The sequence below is a fragment of the Wyeomyia smithii genome, chromosome 2 (assembly GCF_029784165.1).
Source record: "Wyeomyia smithii strain HCP4-BCI-WySm-NY-G18 chromosome 2, ASM2978416v1, whole genome shotgun sequence".
Lineage (NCBI taxonomy): Eukaryota > Metazoa > Arthropoda > Insecta > Diptera > Culicidae > Wyeomyia > Wyeomyia smithii.
In genome coordinates, this window is record NC_073695.1 from 153,056,906 (window position 1) to 153,072,194 (window position 15,289).

Consider the following 15,289-nt stretch of genomic DNA (forward strand, 5'->3'; position numbering starts at 1 on the left):
CGTTAGGTGTTCGTTAGTTGGGTGTTCGCTAGTTGGGCTGTCATCCAACTAAAAAGCACTCTAATGTCAAAATTCAACGTCATTCAAATGCATTTAAGGGGTCCGAAAAGTGAAAAAAATATTACTAAAATAATTTTGTTCAAAAAAAATGTAAACATGTTGTTGGATTGTTAATCCATTCAGCATTGATAAGTTTGTTTCTCAGCGCTATTAGCTGGACACTTCTGGCATAATCAACACTGTAAAAAATCGACACGTTACTGTCAAGTGGATTCCACTTACTTCTGTGCTAATAGATGAAACATTTCATATCTACGTGAAATACACTTGCGTTTCGGTTTACAGCACAAAATCAAGTGTCTTACACTTCGGTTTGCCATGTCATGCATACCAAAATCAATCATTTTACACTCAGGTTTCAATGCTTTCACACGTCAAATGCCAAAACACGTTGAAATAGCTTGGATTCCAATGAAAATGGATATGTGTCGACAAAATAATATGATTAGGTTCGTTTATTGACATTCATATGCAACGAGCATTAGGGATTAGCGTGCGATTTATTTTCAGTGAATCGTGTAATTTTGAAAGAACATGTTATACATTTACAACATTTTGTGTGTAATTTAGAGGTTTATTGTTCGGTTGTTCGTTAAGCAAGAAGTAGAGTAATGTGCTTGCGCTTTATCATTTGGCTTTTCGTTGGATTTTTTGTATGAAAAAGTAATGACCAAATACATAAAATATTTACTACAGCAGCAAGACAGATGAGCAAAGTTCATTTTCTTTGACATAGTTTTACCACATACTTAGACATACGTAACACTGGCGATTTTTTTTTGGTGCTCTTTGCCCCACATCACCCGGTACCAACACCAGTATAAACTGCTCGACGAAAATGAACGGAATTAATTTTCTTTATAGCGGCTCTACTCAAGCCCTCAACAAAATCCCTTACGAGACTGTCAAAAGTTGTTTACAAAATCAATGCTGCATTTTTCGAGTGGGAACGAGACAAATGCAGGGCTACGCAGGTACGCAACCTCCATAAACTACTCAAACAGAGGTTTATTTTACAGAGGTTGGTACTTTCGAGTAGTTCATTTCGTACCAACTTTTTTGGAAGATTTCTTCCTAGGTGTTACGTATGTCTTATGTATGTGATTTTATTCTTCATTTAAAAATCGAAGGGCAACGATATAAATTTTTAAAAACATCACGTTTTGCTCAGAAAATTACACTCTTTAACCTGGTATATAAAAGTCAGAAATCCGTGAGTAGCTAAACAACCCAATTCGTAAATGAATTAAACGACATACAAAATGGCAAAATGATATTGCGACATTCGCTGGCGATAATCACTGTTAGCTGCAACTGTTTATGTTCAGGAAAGTCCTCGCAATTTGAACTGAGGCTGTGTTAAATCTTGATGTTGGATTCTTATGGTTTTTCTGAAGCTCATTGGGAAGTCATCGAGGAATTCCTTTCATGTTCAAAGACAACATCAGACAACAGCCTCGCCATTTTGATTTCTGGGTATTTTCGCACGGAGAGTTCACGCGATACTTCATACTGTTTGACGTTGCCAAGATGACGTAGATGCTACGTGATAAAACATAGTATGCATGTGATTTTAACGTAGATGTTATGTTTGTCACATAAATCATGCAATCATGACAGAAAATGAATAAGTACAGGAAATTTCACGTAACAATATCGTGAAAAATATTTTGAGTGTAAGATATTAGCAGTTTTCGAGCAGCGGTATACATTTTTCAAAAAACATTCGGCATCACTGATTTTGATTGTCACAACAGGTCTTGCGCAAAATGCTAATAATGTTGTAAATCGCCAATTAATTTGTTGTTAAACTGATTGCTCATGAGTGAAAGCACAAAAAGTGATTTTGTATTCTGTGTTGTGTAGTTATTTAGATGACCCTTAGTTTTGATCATCCGGCATTGGGCGAGATGGAACAAATCATCTGCAGCCTGGAGCGTGGAACACTGATTCAGAAATTTTACCCACGGAGAAAACCAGATATGAAAACTTTGATGTTACAAAGAGAAACACACCAGGTAGTTTTATTAAATATATATATATATATATATATATATATATATATATATATATATATATATATATATATATATATATATATATATATATATATATATATATATATATATATATATATATATATATATATATATATATATATATATATATATATATATATATATATATATATATATATATATATATATATATATATATATATATATATATATATATATATATATATATATATATATATATATATATATATATATATATATATATATATATATATATATATATATATATATATATATATATATATATATATATATATATATATATATATATATATATATATATATATATATATATATATATATATATATATATATATATATATATATATATATATATATATATATATATATATATATATATATATATATATATATATATATATATATATATATATATATATATATATATATATATATATATATATATATATATATATATATATATATGTATATATATCATGTTAAGGTTACTTGGTCACCACCTGGGCAGAGCAATAGAGCTGATTTCGAAGGGGCATTTGAACTTCGCGAAGTAAAGGAAATTCGCATTGGGAGAGGTTCCAAAGATTTCGAAAAATGGACAGAGGAAGCAAAAAAAGTCGAGCACCGAAAATGCTTTATTATATTTTACGGCAACGAATTCAAACTACGCTCTCTGTCGGTTGTAGGTATGCTGGTGATTATCAAATTACAATATACCATACTTAATTTAATTTAATGTTTTCTAGCGCTCTCGGAAAGAGAATGTGAAATGTGGATCAAAGGTCTTAAGCACATGGTAGCAGATGCTGTCAATGCTCCCTATTGGTTGAAAGTAGAACGTTGGCTGAGAAAGGAATTTTATGCAATGGAAAATTCGCGTGATACTGTGAGTTTGAAGGAACTCAAATCTTTTTTTCCAAAAGTCAACTATAAAATGACAACAGCTAAACTGAGTGAAGTTTTTCATGAAGTAGATACTCGCCGGCGCAACGAGCTAGGATTTGATGATTTTGCTCGGCTCTATCAAAAAATAATGGCTGCTCAAAGGGGCATACAGGAATATATTGGAATTAATGTACAGACAATAACATCAAAGGAATTTCAAAAGTTTCTAAATGAAAAACAAAATGATCCTTTAACAAATGAGTTAGAAGTTTCAAGTATCATTCGCGAATATGTGCAAGATCCAATCCGAGACGTTCAGGAACCATATTTAAAAATACAAGAGGTATGTTTCCAATATGTTATTGGCACGGCATAATGCAATTGAATGTATAAAGTCCAAACATGCTATATTTTTGCGCAAAAAGCAGCGGATAGTAGTTTATGTAGCCGAGCTTAACAAACGGTCTTTTACCATTCGGATTTGCAGGAGTTTTGGGCTAACATCTAACATTGTCAGTTCGCGTCTTGCTCTTTCGAAAACTGCTGATGTTTACAGTGTGATGCACGTTGATTATTAGTAGTTGCGTTCATTTTCATACATACATTTTTCGTAAACATAAATATTTTCGTTTGATAACGTTATAAAATGCGGTATATTTTTCCAAGTCTGTCATATTTTTAGTTCGCTTATTTTCCGCTTCTCCAGCTGCACACACTGTCTGCCTTTAGTGGACACTCACGAATTACATCTTTTGAATATGTTATGACTAAATGTGGTGCTCAAAAATGAGCTCACACAAAAAGTCTACAACATGGGCTATACATTTATGCTCTACAGCATCGATAACTCTAACAAAACGAAACCTATGTTTATCACTGAAAGTTCAGGTAAATTTTTCTAGGACTTTAAATTTGCAAGCCCAGGAGGAGTTTGCTTCGGTTTTTCCGTGGCACTTTTTGTTTTGGTTGTATAATTCATTCCGCTTTGGAAAATCTTGGGACCTTTCCGGGTAGCCTAGGAGAGAAAATATGTTTCCTCTTTCTAGACTTTCCAAGATTGGCGTAAGATGTTTCTGCTGGCAAATCGTCAGAATCGGTTTCATCAGAGGACAACAGATCAGAGGGGTTCGATGTAGAAGTGGTCGTGGTCTTTTTGAGCATATCAGCGTAAGACCGTTTAGGAGACCGTTTTAATTTATCCTTGCGCTGCATGTACACCGCGCATGCGGAAAGCTCATGCTGATTCTCCCCGCAGTGGATACATTTTCCAGTATTCGCACTACAAGAATCCTCAGCATTGTTCTCTCCACACTTACCGTACCGTGCCTTATTGCAGCAGTAGGCGGCTGTGTGACCTAACTGCTTGCAATTGGTGCAGTTCATTAAACGAGCTACAAATGAGCGCACAGGAAGACGAGCCCGATGGATCAAGACGTGGCTTGGCAATGCAGACCCGGCAAACGTAACACGAAACGAATCTGAAGGAGAATATGCTTTTTTATCGCCGACGAGCGACACAGACCGCTATTACTTACTTACTTTACTTTTATGGCAACAGATCGCAATTGCTTACAGTCGATAATTTTAACCTCAGGAAGGCTGCCGTTCTTGAAGCAGCCAACGGCATCCTTCAGGAGGCACTCGACGGACAGACTCGGATCGGTCACAACACCGTCTTCCGCGATACTGTACTGCTACAGTGGTGGAAAAAATAATAGGTGTGAGCATTGCTTATAAAGTCACCTGCATTTTAACCTATCATGTATAAGGCATATTTGAACGCAATATCTGTGTGAGATTGCTTACACCCTGGGCTTGGTGGTTGAGCTCCAATCTTGGGTTCTTATAGCTTTACAGAACCCTTCAAGATAGAGCTACAAAGTTGTTTCAGCTTTCAGGGCGCGTGCTTCCGGGTGGCGGCTGGGAGCTAAGGGAGATCATGACAGTCAAATACCTATGTTGTAGCCTTCCTACTCTGATCTTCATACAGTCCCGCAAATGGCAGTCAGCCATTATCCTTCCTTAAATATCGGGGTTGGATAGACTTGGCTCCAACTGCCCCACCATCTACCGCAAAATGAAAATAAAAATTATCTGTGCGAGATTGCTTACATTATGAGCAATGAACAGGAAAATGCTATCTGTCAAAATCCATGGTATTTTGGAAAAAAAGTTTTATTGACTAATATTTTAGGTGGGAAAAATAATAGGTGTAAAGTAAACTATACATCGTGACATGACTGTCAATACAATTGCTTATTAAAAATAATCGATTTACGGTTTTTTGTGAGTGGAAACAGTAAGTCTATATTGATAAACTTATATTTCATAACTTAGATTTATAATTTTGCTTTTTGTTTACCGATAAAGAGTCACTGTAAACATTTCAGCCCTAATACAACATGGCTGATCAAAAACTACAAAATGAAGGTGAAACTTTAAAAAAATATCAAAAACCATTGACTGCTTACAGAATATAGTTAAAAAAATCTGTTAAATGCCAGAAGAAATCAGAAACTCGAGGGTGAAAAAAACTAGTTCTAGGAATGCCCGCCGAGTACTGAAATTCGTAAAAAAATGCATTCCTCACATCTGTAGCCATCGCACATAAGACGGTCTCCGTATAAAGGAGTGGCCAAAATTAACAAAATGCGAATTTCATATTTAAGAAGTTTTGAACACATGATTTGGTAGTTTTTTATCTATATCTATATTTTATCTATATATCACACCAATTTGGTCCAGAACACAATGAGAATGCGTAAAATTAGTATAATTATTCGTTTGTATACACTGATGAGGTTTTTGTTTTATTGTTTCGAAAAAAAAACTGAGTTATGCCTCAATTCACGTGGTTTATGGACAGCCCCTTGTCACTACAATTCTGATATTGACTGATACTGAAAAATATAACTTGTTTCTTCCATGTCCCAAACGGGATTAATTTATTAAAACTTAACTTAACTCTAAGTCACTTCTTAGGGACCATACTTAAATGACGTAGCATTTATGGGGGGAGGGGGGATATAATCATTTTGTGACCAGCTGTGACAAAGGATAGGGGAGGGGGGGGTTGTAGTAAAATCAACGTAGCATTTTTTTAAAGACTGATTTTTCTGCAGGGAACATGTATACTAAAAATACACTAAAACATTGCACAAAGTATTGCAGGGAGATCTGTCGAAATGTTTTTATCTGTGGCATTCTAAAATCTTCTAAAAGCTCTGCTACATAAACAATCACTTGGATTTCCAAACACACAATCTGTTTTGAATACAAAAATCGTTGATTTTTTGTAGCTTTTAAAAAACCGCGTTAATTCAAAAATCCGCGTAAAAAAATCCGCGTTAATTCAAAAATCCGCCGAAAAAAACCTGACCGTACTTGTATTTTTGTACGTTTTTTCAGAAGTGGAGGGGGGGGGGAGTTTATCGAATGCTACGTTTTTTTTTCAAGGGGGGTTTAGTTTTTGTGACCAAATGCTACGAGGGGGGAGGGGGGGCTTAAAAATCGTGAAAAAATGCTACGTCATTTAAGTATGTTCCCTTAATCTCTAACTTTTACCCAATACATTCTAAACTTTCTCCTACAGTGTATTAGTCTGAATAATCTTGCTTTATCTAACTAGGCGTGGCCAACGGCAATAATTTGTCATGGTATGGACTTGTGTAGTGGTAGCTTGAATGCGTCCAATTCTCACGAACTGAAAACTGGCACTTGGAAAATATATCCATATTCATAACAAAGTGCGACCACTTTCAAGATTCGGACTAACCCCGTTCGAGCTATTAGTAGGATGGAAATTTAGGGGTACTTTTCCATGCTTGTGGACCGCAGATTCACAATACAGTGTCGATCGTGATGATGTAAGAGAGAATGATGCATATTCGAAATTAGAAAGCAAGCAGTATGCGGACGCTAAACGAGGGGCCAAAACATCAGACTTGAATATTGGAGATGTAGTATTCTTGGCTCAACACAAAAGATTCAAGTCCGATTCTACGTTTTGGAATGAAAAATCTGCCATCGTGGCAAGAGAAAGAGCAAAAATTGTTGTGCAAAGCGAAAGGGGTGTGCTGTATTCACGGAATGTACAAGATGCCAAGAGAACATTGGAAAATTTCGCGGAGAATTTTGACAATCGGACAAGTGATTGTTCACAAAATGAAGGACCTGCAGAACCAGACCATGGAAACCGTGCTATAGTTTTTGATGGTCAAACAGTCAAAAAAGCTCAAGAACTTGCACTCGAACACCATGACATAGTCGACGAAGCTGAAGCTAATAGACCGAGAAGAAAGACAAGAAAATCTAAACGATTTGATAATATGCTTTTGTACAACATTTTCGAGTAGAAGTTGAAGTGGAGACTCTTATATTTCTTACCTTCGCAATTTCCTGTGAACAGGATGGTTGGGTCTCCTACGAAAGGCAGAAAATCAAATGGCAGAATCACGAAAGGCAGAATCACGAACAGCAGAATTACGAAAGGCAGAATATTTCATAAGGCAGAATAACGAATAGCAGAATCAAAATATGATCTATTTTCTCTTTAACAACACACATTCGCGGCCTTTGGCCGACTCTATTGTCCAGGTGCATGCTGTCCTTACTCGCTACCGCTCGTTTGGACTTAACTAAGGGATAGAAAACCTGTTTGAATAATCCTAGAAAACCAGTAGATCAGTTGTTTGTATGCGAGAGGCCGCCGCTTCCGACGGCGGGTCGGCGGCCGGCTTGGACCGCGGGAACCACGGCGGCTTTGTGCCGCCTCGGTTCCTTGCCCTCGATTATGCGTCGTCGCCGCATGAATTGTTTTATGTTAATTATAACCAACAAGCCGTTGAGACTAGTGTAAGTTATACCTAACATCGAAAAATTACTCTCCACGATGCCGTGAGAGTCTTAAGAACCTAAGTCAAACCAGTTTGCGCGTTCGGATCTAATAATCAGGCTTGATTTGCACCTCCCATCAATACTGGTCATTTCTGTGTGACCAGTTATTATGTCTGGTTACCAAATAATATTAAATAATAGATGTAGAGGAGCAGCTTTGATACCGTGACCAGGATTCGCACCAATTTGCCATCACGCACTTGGCTATCGTGAGTCAGGTTCTGCTACCAGTGATTCTGCCTTTCGTTCCTTTCGAAGTTCTGCCTTTTGAAATATTCTGCCTTGTGTGAACGGTCATAGAGTTCTGCCTTTCATGATTCTGCCTTTCGTGATTCTGCCTTCTGTGGCGAACCCGGATGGTTAAACAATTGGTGAAACTGGAACCAAAAGACCAACTAGAAAGACGCGAAACAGTGTTTCAGGTTTTTTTTTAAGAGTAGAGGTGGAGTGGAATGTAGAATGTATTGGAGTTAGCGATAAATAAAAATGCAATACCCTTTAAAAACAAAAATAAAATGTAAATTTAAATTCTTGTTATTCAGAATTTAGCCCTTTTGAAATGTTACTCGTGTTTTTGTTTGACGTCTTCTCGACGGCTCACGGAGGGGAAATCGTTTTCGTGACGCTGATTGGGTGAAATGATAATCGATGCTTGGTGGTTGTTGAAGGTTTGTGTATGGTATAAATAAGAGCTACCTGCACTTGCGTGCTCATTCTTGAGACAAATTTCGAGTGAGACACAACATCCCATTGAAGAAGCAGTACATTCCAGATGGATCCAGAAGAACAGCAGCAGCGAGAAAAGAAGACCGGCAAATGTGTCAGGTCGTTAGCTGCGAATCACGACAGTACGTGCACGGTATTTACAATCAATCAGGCGGTTCCGGATGGGTTTAGACGTCACCTTCATTTCAAGTTCCGTTCCGATGCACAATGGTCGGAAAATTAAGATTTACGGCCAAAATTATTTTTTTGTTGTCAAATTGTCGGTTTTCTACTGTAAATGATTTTTTCATATGAGAAAGTATTGTGTAGCCTGACACTATAAGGTTACCACAATCCCAAATTTCTAACGACTTTCCAACAGACCCGGAAAATATATTCCCACGGGCTGGATCGTCAAAACATCTTCATTGGCAACAAATGATTTCCCACACAAGTGCTGCATATGATACTGACCATATGCAAAGCACTTAAGAAATCCTACCAAGTCAGTCAAATTCCTAAAACCATGTTTCACCACAAATCCTGATTCCCATGCCTACATGCCAACCACTTGAGAATTAACCAAGTTGCATGTAGTCATATGAGATACAACCCAAACCTTACTCAACCCGATTTTTCGTCACCTCATGAATTCCAAAGCGCTGCAAGCAAAGCTAGCAGCGTGCACCTTTTCTCATGACCCCACCTCTTTCTATTTCCACACCTAAGCCGGAGTCGCATACAGCTAAGCAGAAAAGCGACTCCGCAATTATATTGAAACAGTGCAGATTGTTATACGCCTACGCGTATGCAATCAGAGCTTTGAAAAATCCTTTTCTAAAAAGACGCTTGAACGTTTTCTCGTTCAGTTACATGCTTTCCTTTTTGTGCGATCCTTCGCTCATTTTCAACTTGTATCTGCAGCATGTCCAATTTCAAAGAACGGTTTAAAGCAGAGCGAATGTGGAACGAGCTGCGGGCAACGTTTGCTTCCGCAAAAGGACCGCCGCTTTGTCTTTCATGTCCGTCATAAAACCGTCTGCCGGCATTCACATACCACTTTTCGTTTGCGTTCATGATCGACCGAAAAAACAGTCAATCAGTCTTCAATATTCACGAATATGCAACAGGCTGCGTGCGTTGTTTCCGCAAAAGGAGCACGGCCTCGGTATTCAAGGCCGTTCGGGAAACTTCGTACAACGTTCTGTCTGCATTACCATTCCGTTCTTCGTTTATGTTCATGATCGACCGAAAAAACAGTCAATCAATCTAAAGCATTCTTACGTTTGAGGCGTAGCGAGAGAACTCCGAAACGATGCTTAACATTCGCATTGTTGTCAAAATTACGATTTGTGGTTGGAATAAGTTTTAAATATATATATTTTAAATAAATAGCTCGCAACGTTTGTATCCGTTGTTTTTTCATAGAGTGAAAGTGGTACATGCTACATGGCCGTCGTATCCAAATTCAATTACGTTTTAATACAAAATTCCAATTCTTTTGATCGTCTCGTTTTGTTGCATGCTCTGCACTGCATTAGTGCAGTTGAATCTATGAAATTCAATAATCAAAGTAAATTGATTAACAGCATTTAAAGAAAAATCAACCACTCGTGCTCGCAACAACACAATTAGGTGGGTATATACCGTAAAACGGGGTAACATTGATCAGTTTTTTCACTTTTTCGTGAGTACGCTGGGGGTTTTTTTTCCGCGGGTTTTTTTATGTGGTTTTTTATACGCGATTTTCACAATAACGCGGATTATTTTTACGCGGTTTTTTTTTGACATAACGCGGATTACACTGTGCTACAAAAGAAAATAAAATGCAAGAACTTCTGAAGTGACCTAGTGTAGGTTATAGGTCTTGTTGAGTGTAACATACTATTTGTCACATACAGGTAAAATTTGAAAAAAAATATAAATCATCTTATTTTATTAATTATGAATCATCTTATTTATTTTAAAACTATTCATCACATATAGGTAAACTGCTTAAACATATTTATATTTTTCAAAGTTTCTATTTTTCGCCTATCCAAAACAGCCAAAATATAAAAAATTGGTTGGAAAATAACCGAATTAAACATAAAAATGTAAGCTAAGGTAAAAAGCAGGTTTTTGACCTTAACTTATAATTTTTGGGGTTTTTTGAAAAACTTGAAGTAAACGCGCAAGTGACTTAAACTATAACCTGTTATATACTGATAGTTTAGTTATTTAAATTAAACATGTAAAAATAACAAATTGTACTAAAACCAATCGATGCGAGAGACTTCTCGCTCTCGGTAAATGATAGCATGAAAAGACCGAATATAAGAGCTTTCTGATTTGAGCCGTGAACGAGTACGTACGGAGACAATTAAGAAGATTAAATCTAAAGATAGTTTTTAATAACTGATTGAAGAAGACCAGACTTATACTAAGTAAAAGCCTATTGGCTGATAAATTAGATCATTGATCTAATATAACCCACACTAAGTCACATCAAAAGTTCTTGCATTTTTTTTTATCATTTGTATCTCCGTGAAATAATTGTACGACAGAAGCCAAAAATACTGGTTTTCTAAAAAATATATATAACTTAGCCAAATATCAACCGATTTTCACCAAAATACTTTCATTTGATTCGGAATTGAAAATACTTTCAAAATTATAGTATATTTTATCCCCTTCTAAAACTGCTTAAATATTAAAAATCGGTTGATAAATGACTGAGTTAAAAAATATTATATGCGCTGAGGTCCAGAAAACCGTATTTTGACCCTAACTTCAGATTTTGAGGGTGTTTGTAAAATTTCTAGTATAAGCGAATGTTATACTCAACAAGACCTACAACCTACAATAGGTTACTTCAGAAGTTCTAAATCGCTGTAGCACAGTGACGATTATTATTACGCGAAATAAGTTCAGTATAAGTGAATCCAATAAAGTAAAAATCAATCGTATGGTTCATGACAATAAGATATTCTGTTTTAATAATCTAAATAATTCATATTTTTAATATATTTGCTGTTATTATCAAAAATAGGCAATTTCCGTTGATTCGGGAAGAAGAAACAAAAATACATTAATAATTTTACAACGATACGAGTCAGGGTCGTTGCAATTTACTTCCGAAACGAAAGCTTAAACATGTAGCAAAATTATTATAAAAAAGTTATTGTCATGTTCTTCAATGAATTTTCATTTTAGAAGCACTAAAAACTTATTTTGTGTGTTTCGTTACCATTTTTATATCATTTTTCAAGTTTATATTTACTTACGTGCCATTATTTTTAATCGGATCTTATTATTGAATGGAGTTTTTTAAAATTACGCGGTTTTTTATACGCGGATTTTTTCAACGCGGTACAACCAACCGCGTAAAAAAAACCCCTGTGTATTTATATATTTTACAACTGAAATTACAGTTGTCATATTTTTAGTACTAGTAGTATTGGCATCCTTAGAACTTGAGAAGTTAGTTTTTAAAGCCCTTCGAAAATCTTGAACATTAAAACATTTGTTTTTCGTCGTTGTTTCCTTATTTGGGGTAACTTTGATCGGTGTCAATTTTGAATTGTTTTGAAACTTTTTTGAACTAAAAATGTCAGATATTGCTTTGATAACATGTTTAGAGACGCTTTCCGGATTGACATCACGTTCTCCTTGACTGCTCTCATTGCGGAGGATAGTCCTGTCCTTGCACCTAGCCGCGGCATACTGCGAGTCATTTTTATGCCATATGTAATTTCACCTTTCGATGATGAAAAACGTAAACGTTGCGAAATGTGCCAGAAGTATTTTGTAAGTCAGCAATCGTTGTAAAATGTTTGTGTTCAGAAAACGTATGTTGATCATATATGCAAGGCCTTTCCAACAACGGAAGTATCAATAGGCCAGCTCTAGCCTCTTACGTTCTATGCTCTAGCCAAGGCAGCATCCTGGCGTAGACCAGGATGATGTCTGGTTAGAGCATAAAACTGGACTTTCTCAACATATATAAATTAATTAATTATAAATGTCATAGATTTCCATAAATTTTTTTCTAGTTGATTGAGAAAATTAGATAACGGATTTGGAAAACATGTCAATGAATACGAAATGTTTAACATTCGACTAGTATAAAGTGCTTTCTTGGCACTTACTGAGAGTAAGAAATATAACGATCAAATTGATTTTAAAATTTGGTTATCAAAACAATAAAAAATTTCAAACAATGCAATATTGTTCAGATCTCGAATGACACAAGACTAAGATGTTTTACTCAAATTTAGCAAAAGTAATCACGGGGCAGTTTTATTTCAACTATTAATGAGAAGGGTAAAACTGATCAATGTTACCCCGCTGATCAATGATACCCCGTTTTACGGTACAAAATATTGATTAGAAAATATGATTTCTTTTACACCTTCACGAAAAACTGTGAGGCTAAAAACATACTGGCGCGGCCTGCGCTGCGTAGGCGGTTCGCCCTACCGTGTGTTAATGAACAGCCTTTAGTATATTTGTACATTAAATCTAAAGGCCATCCACCTCAGATGCAAAGCACACAATTAGGAAATAGTAAATCACGTGTGTTAATTGCCGCGCAAGCGACCAAAAGTTATTTCATTCTTAACTACCCGCCTTCGGTGCCGACTTCGCCGGCCCGCAACTCAGCGAAGCTGTAGAAACGGTACCAACTGCCCTATTCACTTTGTGCCTTGAACGTATACATAATGAAAGATTGAACGAAATAAACGAGCGCTGCCATAGCGAATGACCGCCACCTAGGAACTAAAAAATGTTCAATTCCACTTTGACTGCTCTTTCTCCGGGCGATCGCTGTACTATGCCGAGCAGACAAGTTGACTGCGGAAAGCGATCGCATTCGTTTTTAACAGTCAACTTGCGATCCTTTACAAAGCACTGGTTGTCCAACTTAGATGAAGCCAAAGCTCGTTTGATACCTTCATTTTGTCGCTCTACAGCTCCATTGGATTGCGGACTCAATGGAATCGATTTTCTAATCTTTATTCCTTTGGCTTCCCATGTCGCTACAAACTTATTGCGTTGAAAAGGTGGACCATTGTCACTTTGGATAACAAAAGGTCGTCCCCATGTCGTAAAAATTTTGTTGATTGCTTCGTTTGTGCTCTCCGAATGCGAATACGTGTCTACGATTACCAAAAATTCTCCATGACCAAATTCTTTGTCTGTAAAAAAAATCGATTTGGAGAATTTGCCAAGGGCCATTCGGAAGTTCTCGGCTACTCAATGGAATGGGTGGATTTTTTCTGGATAGACGAAGGCATGTTTCACAGTGCTTCAAAAACATTTCCACTTCTTTGGACATCCCCGGCCACCAGAAACATTCTCGCAGTATTCGTTTTGTTGAACCTATTCCCACATGACCTTGATGTGCAGACTGAATTGCTTTTTTCGCAAGGAACTTGTTGTTACAGAAATCTCGATTTTGAACCCGCAAAATCCGCGCCACGGGGTTTGAAGATCCGCGCCGTGAGAACTAAATCCGAGCCGAAAAAAAACTATTAAAAATTATTGATTTAAGCATGGTTTCTACAAGCATCGTAGCGCCTTGCAGTCCTCAGAAGAGTTTTTCCTGCAATTATCGTGTATCGATATATTTATAAGAGCAAACTGAACATTTCTAGAGAATAAGTTTAGTAACGTGGATTATTCCATACAAATCGTATGGAAACTAAGCCTTGGAGCTGACTTAATTTTTCGTCCCACGCTAATGTATAGCTTATTTGTGTTGAGAACATTTGAATTTTGTTTTTTTTTTTGTCAAAAACTTTTGAACATGAACTTTGGAAACTAAACAGGGTGGCGAAAAAGATTTTGAAAGCAATTTTGCTGATTTTCCCTGATGTTCCCTGAATTACATATGGGTCATTCCATGTCAAGTGATCAGGCAACGATGCAACGACCCTCTCCGATTCACTTCAAAATGAATAAAATGACTTGTTTTAGATCGAAACTGAAAAATCCAGAGTTTTAAGTCAATCGGGCGACCCCCTCTAATTGCGGGGCCCTCCATTTTTGTATTTCCTAACAAAAAATATTACATGTTTTGGAAAAACATCATATCTCAGAGACACATATTAGACACTCTTTTAAAAGGTTGTTAAATTTACAATCAAATGGCATCATCAGATTTTGCAAACAGTGTTGCCAATATTGATATTTTTACGTTTAAAAACTTTAACTTCGTTTATCTCAAAACACCCCCAAATTTTAATTCGCAAGATAGAATGATGGATCAGGAAACAGGTGTAGCATTCAGTATAAATGTTACAAGCATTAGGTATAGTTAACATTCATTATTTCCTTGTTGTAGATACTGGTGAGTTGGATCATTTAGCTGAAGAATTGGAAACTCCGCATGAGCTGAGTAAGAGGATTCTTAAAACTATATTCTTTACAACATGAAAATGTTGGAAATGAAATGATTAGCTTACTTCAGCGATGTCATAATTGTTTTGGTTCATTGGAAATTGTTTTGAACCTATTTTAATACAAGTAGTATTATACTATAATAGTAAAGACACAGCTGGTTTGCCTTAACACGGTTTTGCAATCTCTTGGGCAATCACCCATTAGTGAGTCGAAGGTCAAACGATCGAATAAATACAGTGGAGAAAAAATGCTCAAGGCATCAAAAGCTTTTAAAAATTCTTTTGAGGCTGTTTCTA

General features: G+C 36.3%; 1 protein-coding gene across 3 annotated transcripts in view; it reads left to right on the forward strand.

Moving 5' to 3' along the window:
* Positions 1-1,796: 1,796 nt before the first annotated feature.
* Positions 1,797-15,289, forward strand: part of LOC129725653 (1-phosphatidylinositol 4,5-bisphosphate phosphodiesterase gamma-1) — a 603,559-nt gene continuing 590,066 nt past the window's right edge. For all 3 annotated transcript variants that reach the window (XM_055681705.1, XM_055681704.1, XM_055681706.1), the window contains exons 1-3: positions 1,797-2,078; positions 2,605-2,806; positions 2,867-3,348. In XM_055681705.1, the coding sequence (XP_055537680.1) occupies positions 1,935-2,078; positions 2,605-2,806; positions 2,867-3,348 (828 nt within the window). In that variant the 5' untranslated portion in view covers positions 1,797-1,934. The remainder of the gene's footprint in view (positions 2,079-2,604; positions 2,807-2,866; positions 3,349-15,289) is intronic.